Source organism: Bombus affinis, chromosome 8, assembly GCF_024516045.1.
Source record: "Bombus affinis isolate iyBomAffi1 chromosome 8, iyBomAffi1.2, whole genome shotgun sequence".
NCBI lineage: Eukaryota > Metazoa > Arthropoda > Insecta > Hymenoptera > Apidae > Bombus > Bombus affinis.
The window spans coordinates 1052582-1060847 of record NC_066351.1 but is presented as its reverse complement, the minus strand read 5'-3'; the positions used below and the strand labels follow the sequence as shown (position 1 = coordinate 1060847).

Genomic DNA, 8266 nt, shown 5'->3' with positions numbered 1-8266 from the left:
ATAACGTCATATACTATAACGATATAACGTATAACGTTATATACTATATCGATATAACGTATAGCGTTATATACTATATCGATATAACGTATAAGGTTATATACTATTACGATATAACGTATAAAGTTATATACTATAACGATGTAACGTATAACGTTATATACTATATCGATATAACGTATAACGTTATATACTATTACGATATAACGTAAAACGTTATATACTATTACGATATAACGTATAACGTTATATACTATTACTATATATCGTATAACGTTATATAGTATAACGATATAGCGTATAACGTTATATACTATAACGATATAGCATATAAGGTTATGTAGTATTACGATATAACGTATAGCGTTATATACTATTACTATATATCGTATAACGTTATATAGTATAACGATATAGCGTATAACGTTATGTTGCGTTACGATATAACGTATAGCGTTATGTAGTATTACGATATAACGTGTAGCGTTATATACTATATCGATATAACGTATAACGTTACATACTAATACGATATAACGTATAGCGTTATATAGTATATCGATATAACGTATAACGTTATATACTATTACGATATATCGTATAACGTTATATAGTATATCGATATAGCGTATAACGTTATATACTATATCGATATAACGTATAGCGTTATATACTATATCGATATAGCGTATAACGTTATATACTATATCGATATAACGTATAGCGTTATATACTATATCGATATAACGTATAACGTTATATACTATATCGATATAACGTATAACGTTATATACTATTACGATATAACGTAAAACGTTATATACTATATCGATATAACGTATAACGTTATATATTATAACGATATAACGTATAACGTTATATACTATTACGATATAACGTAAAACATTATATACTATTACGATATAACGTATAACGTTATATACTATTACTATATATCGTATAACGTTATATAGTATAACGATATAGCGTATAACGTTATTTAGTGTTACGATATAACGTATAGCGTTATATACTATATCGATATAACGTATAACGTTATATACTATATCGATATAACGTATAGCGTTATATACTATATCGATATAACGTATAACGTTATATACTATTACGATATAACGTAAAACGTTATATACAATTACGATATAACGTATAACGTTATATACTATAACGATATGACGTATAACGTTATATACTATAACGATATAACGTATAACGTTATATACTATTACCATATAACGTAAAACGTTATATACTATTACGATATAACGTATAACGTTATATACTATTACTATATATCGTATAACGTTATATAGTATAACGATATAGCGTATAACGTTATTTAGTGTTACGATATAACGTATAGCGTTATATACTATATCGATATAACGTATAACGTTATATACTATATCGATATAACGTATAACGTTATATACTATTACGATATAACGTATAACGTTATATACAATTACGATATAACGTATAACGTTATATACTATAACGATATGACGTATAACGTTATATACTATAACGATATAACGTATAACGTTATATACTATTACCATATAACGTAAAACGTTATATACTATTACGATATAACGTATAACGTTATATACTATTACTATATATAGTATAACGTTATATAGTATAACGATAAAGCGTATAACGTTATGTAATGTTACGATATAACGTATAGCGTTATATACATTTATCGATATAACGTATAACGTTATATACTATAACGATATAACGTATAACGTCATATACTATAACGATATAACGTATAACGTTATATACTATATCGATATAACATGTAACGTTATATACTATTACGATATAACGTATAACGTTATATACTATAACGATATAACGTATAGCGTTATATAGTATATCGATATAACGTATAACGTTATATACTATATCGATATAACGTATAACGTTATATACTATAACGATATAACGTATAACGTTATATACTATTACGATATAACGTAAAACGTTATATACTATTACGATATAACGTATAACGTTATATACTATTACTATATATCGTATAACGTTATATAGTATAACGATATAGCGTATAACGTTATTTAGTGTTACGATATAACGTATAGCGTTATATACTATATCGATATAACGTATAACGTTATATACTATATCGATATAACGTATAACGTTATATACTATAACGATATAACGTATAGCGTTATATAGTATATCGATATAACGTATAACGTTATGTACTATATCGATATAACGTATAACGTTATATACTATAACGATATAACGTATAACGTTATATAATATTACGATATAACGTAAAACGTTATATACTATTACGATATAACGTATAACGTTATATACTATTACTATATATCGTATAACGTTATATAGTATAACGATATAGCGTATAACGTTATTTAGTGTTACGATATAACGTATAGCGTTATATACTATAACGATATAACGTATAACGTTATATACTATATCGATATAACGTAAAACGTTATATACTATTACGATATAACGTAAAACGTTATATACTATAACGATATAACGTATAACGTTATATACTATTACGATATAACGTAAAACGTTATATACTATTACGATATAACGTATAACGTTATATACTTGTCAAATTGTCGTTTGGATTTCTAGCGCGAGACAATTCTTCGTTAGCATTTGCCATCATGATGTTCAATAAAGGTTGTATTTACATAAAATTATATTTCTTTACAAAGTTTGATAAATAATTAGTTTAACGGTTAACTAAGATAACAAACAATAAGTAAACAAATGCTTTAAATAATATTCTTGGGTTCTGTAACGAATCCACGGTCAACGGGAAACTTTCTGTACGTTTTAATATATTTTTGATAGCACACTGACACGTTCACTCAGGCACAGGATTTCTCTAAGACTGACTCCAAGACGATGACAGTAAACTCTCCAAGGAGATTGCAAAATAAAAGACAGATACAGTAACATATATCAAATACATATCGATCGGGAATATCAACAAATTCCCAAGCGCCGTAACTAGGCAGTTCCACATAAACCAGCATTGCTCCTGATCAAGACTTGATTGTTTATACAGCGTATCCGTTAACACTGGAACCTCCTTTGTAAAACATTTCGTTCATCCCGTGACCGTGGCTACGTTCGGCGACCAGTTATGTCACCCCGAGCCCAAATATTGAGAAATCTTCCAAAAGAAAGGCTCGATGTCTCTACATCTCCGACACGGCCATCCTGACAATCACCCGTCCTCGGGTGCATCTAAAATATTCGGTTTTCTTAACATCAGACTCAATTTAACATCTTTTATAATTTAACAAAACATTCTAATAAGCCAAGGGTCCACCACAACAACAAAGATTCTTACTAAATATTTGTTAACAAACATAAACAACAATCTGTCATATTACAATGTCTTTCTTCAAAACTGTTATTTAGTTGCATCCTCTAATCCTCCAGTCATTAGACTTCTCAATCTCTCACCAGAACACATCACAGTACTACTCTTATACATGAATATACCAAATTATATCACAACACCACACTGGGCGTGTGTGAAACACCAAATTACTTCACAACACCACACTGGGCGTGTGTGAAACACCAAATTACTTCACAACACCACACTGGGCGTGTGTGAAACACCAAATTACTTCACAACACCACATTGGGCGTGTGTGAAACACCAAATTACTTCACAACACCACATTGGGCGTGTGTGAAACACTAAATTACTTCACAACACCACATTGGGCGTGTGTGAAACACCAAATTACTTCACAACACCACATTGGGCGTGTGTGAAATGTTATGATCAAAACATTCCTTCTCAATCACTGTACCTCAATCGTCACTGTCGTTGCCGATATCATCACTACACACATCCAACTCAGCAGGAATACAACCATCTGGCATTTTCCTTAACTTATCATGACTGTACTTATACGACCGTTTGCCATCCATCGTTTTTAAAATATATCTATCTCCTTCCAAAATCTCTGCTATTATAAATGGACCCCTGTACTTAGGATCTAATTTTGTTTGATTTCTTTCTTCATTTTTACGTAATACAAAGTCTCCAAGATTAAATTTAACTATATTGGCCTTAGTTTTATCAAATCTTTCCTTATCATATCTAGCGTTTGACTCTATGTTTTGTATAGCCTGCTGTCTTACATTGGAGATATCTACTTCCTTTTCTACAAAGTCATCGGGAAGCAATAAACCATAAGGTCTTGCTGTTTTCCCAATTAGTAATTCCAAAGGACTTGATTTAGTCACACGATTGGTGGTGCAATTTAAAGCCAATTGTATTTCACCAATCGCCTCTTGCCAAGATCGACCAGTCGTTTCCACAGTTGTAAACATGTTTTTCAAGGTTCCCATGACACGCTCCACCTGACCATTGGCTCTACTAACACCGGTAGCTATTAAGTGAAGTTTAATATGTTTACTTTGACAAAAATCCTGAAATTCCTTACCAGTAAAACATCTACCCTGATCCGCTATAACTCGGTAAGGACTACCGAATAAAAATATTGCTGACTTAAGCGCCTTTACTGTATTAAAAGAATCTATTTTACGAGTATGATGTAAATACACAAATTTTGTAAAAGCATCAATCAAAACAATGACATATTCCTTTAAATCACTTTTTCCACTCAACTTACCCGTTATGTCCATGTGCACCGTATGCCAAGGTATGCTGGTCTTAGGTATAGGGTGGAGTTCGGCTTGTGGTTTGCCCGAACTTGCTTTAGAAACCTGACAAGCATGACAGTTCTCTTCGAATTTGTGAACATATTTCGCCATTCCTTCGAACCAGTAATACTCGTATAACTTCTCAAGCGTTTTATCCCAACCTAAGTGCATAATTGATTGATGTACATGGTTGATAACGGACCATCTAAAACCTCTAGGAACTATAGGTAAACATAGAGTCTTGCCTTTCCTTTGTATCTTACGATAAAGAGTACCAGACCGTAATTCATATGTACTCGCAATGTCCTCTGTGAGTTCATCATTTTGCAACTTTGTTACAATCTCCAAAATTTGATGATCACGACGAAGACACAGACCTCTTCTTCGCAAAGGAGAATGCTCTCATTTCACTTAGAAATTGATCCTCTGTCTTGATATCAGTTGTAAGTGCTATTCGCTCAATTCGTTGATCATGCGAAGCCAATTGGAAAAGGACAGAAGCATTGATCACCTCAGCCATAGTTGAATTTTCCCACCTCGCTTTCAAGAGAGAGCGAAGACGAATTCCAAATGCTCCCAAGGTTTCATCCTTCAGTGGTTTTTCGTTGGACATTTTCATTAACGCCGAAGTTGCTGTTTCTCTACCACCAAAACGCGCAACAAATAGGTCTTTAAATTTTGTCCAGGTAACTTCTCTACCTACTAGCACTTGCGTAAGCCATTGTGCTGCTGATCCTTCCAGTGCGCTACTTAAAGCAGAAAACAACGCACTGCCTTGTAAAGGATTCTCTTTCATATACAAATTAACAACTGCACACCATGCAGCTGAGTCAGAACCCGCAATTTCAGGATTAAAGCGCGGAAGCGATAAATTTTTAGGTTCTTCTTTCGGTTTTTGCACTAGCGTCTGAATCAACTCTCGCATGACAGTCAAATGCTCTTGCATAGTAATAAACGGCACGTATCCCACTTCTGATGTCAAATTGTCGTTTGGATTTCTAGCGCGAGACAATTCTTCGTTAGCATTTGCCATCATGATGTTCAATAAAGGTTGTATTTACATAAAATTATATTTCTTTACAAAGTTTGATAAATAATTAGTTTAACGGTTAACTAAGATAACAAACAATAAGTAAACAAATGCTTTAAATAATATTCTTGGGTTCTGTAACGAATCCACGGTCAACGGGAAACTTTCTGTACGTTTTAATATATTTTTGATAGCACACTGACACGTTCACTCAGGCACAGGATTTCTCTAAGACTGACTCCAAGACGATGACAGTAAACTCTCCAAGGAGATTGCAAAATAAAAGACAGATACAGTAACATATATCAAATACATATCGATCGGGAATATCAACAAATTCCCAAGCGCCGTAACTAGGCAGTTCCACATAAACCAGCATTGCTCCTGATCAAGACTTGATTGTTTATACAGCGTATCCGTTAACACTGGAACCTCCTTTGTAAAACATTTCGTTCATCCCGTGACCGTGGCTACGTTCGGCGACCAGTTATGTCACCCCGAGCCCAAATATTGAGAAATCTTCCAAAAGAAAGGCTCGATGTCTCTACATCTCCGACATACTATTACTATATATCCTATAACGTTATATAGTATAACGATATAGCGTATAACGTTATTTAGTGTTACGATATAACGTATAGCGTTATATACTATATCGATATAACGTAATACGTTATATACTATATCGATATAACGTATAGCGTTATATACTATATCGATATAACGTATAACGTTATATACTATTACGATATAACGTAAAACGTTATATACTATTACGATATAACGTATAACGTTATATACTATTACTATATATCGTATAACGTTATATAGTATAACGATATAGCGCATAACGTTATATACTATAACGATATAGCATATAAAGTTATGTAGTATTACGATATAACGTATAGCGTTATATACTATTACTATATATCGTATAACGTTATATAGTATAACGATATAGCGTATAACGTTATGTTGTGTTACGATATAACGTATAGCGTTATGTAGTATTACGATATAACGTGTAGCGTTATATACTATATCGATATAACGTATAACGTTACATACTAATACGATATAACGTATAGCGTTATATAGTATATCAATATAACGTATAACGTTATATACTATTACGATATAACGTATAACGTTATATACAATTACGATATAACGTATAACGTTATATACTATAACGATATGACGTATAACGTTATATACTATAACGATATAACGTATAACGTTATATACTATTACCATATAACGTAAAACGTTATATACTATTACGATATAACGTATAACGTTATATACTATTACTATATATAATATAACGTTATATAGTATAACGATAAAGCGTATAACGTTATGTAATGTTACGATATAACGTATAGCGTTATATACATTTATCGATATAACGTATAACGTTATATACTATAACGATATAACGTATAACGTCATATACTATAACGATATAACGTATAACGTTATATACTATATCGATATAACGTATAGCGTTATATACTATATCGATATAACGTATAAGGTTATATACTATTACGATATAACGTATAAAGTTATATACTATAACGATGTAACGTATAACGTTATATACTATTACTATATATCGTATAACGTTATATAGTATAACGATATAGCGTATAACGTTATGTAGTGTTACGATATAACGTATAGCGTTATGTAGTATTACGATATAACGTGTAGCGTTATATACTATATCGATATAACGTATAAGGTTATATACTATTACGATATAACGTATAAAGTTATATACTATAACGATGTAACGTATAACGTTATATACTATTACTATATATCGTATAACGTTATATAATATAACGATATAGCGTATAACGTTATGTAGTGTTACGATATAACGTATAGCGTTATGTAGTATTACGATATAACGTGTAGCGTTATATACTATATCGATATAACGTATAACGTTATATACTATAACGATATAACGTATAGCGTTATATAGTATATCGATATAACGTATAACGTTATATACTATATCGATATAACGTATAACGTTATATACTATAACGATATATCGTATAACGTTATATACTATTACGATATAACGTAAAACGTTATATACTATTACGATATAACGTGTAACGTTATATACTATTACTATATATCGTATAACGTTATATAGTATAACGATATAGCGTATAACGTTATTTAGTGTTACGATATAACGTATAGCGCTATATACTATATCGATATAACGTATAACGTTATATACTATATCGATATAACGTAAAACGTTATATACTATTACGATATAACGTAAAACGTTATATACTATAACGATATAACGTATAACGTTATATACTATTACGATATAACGTAAAACGTTATATACTATTACGATATAACGTATAACGTTATATACTATTACTATATATCGTATAACGTTATATAGTATAACGATATAGCGTATAACGTTATTTAGTGTTACGATAT

General features: G+C 30.8%; 1 protein-coding gene across 1 annotated transcript in view; it reads right to left on the bottom strand.

The window, feature by feature from the left end:
* Positions 1-5101: 5101 nt before the first annotated feature.
* The window catches only part of LOC126919650 (uncharacterized), a 109036-nt gene continuing 105871 nt past the window's right edge, over positions 5102-8266 (bottom strand). Inside the window, exon 2 of the mRNA XM_050729130.1 lies at positions 5102-6323. Coding sequence (XP_050585087.1) covers positions 5102-5779 — 678 coding nt within the window. The 5' untranslated portion in view covers positions 5780-6323. The remainder of the gene's footprint in view (positions 6324-8266) is intronic.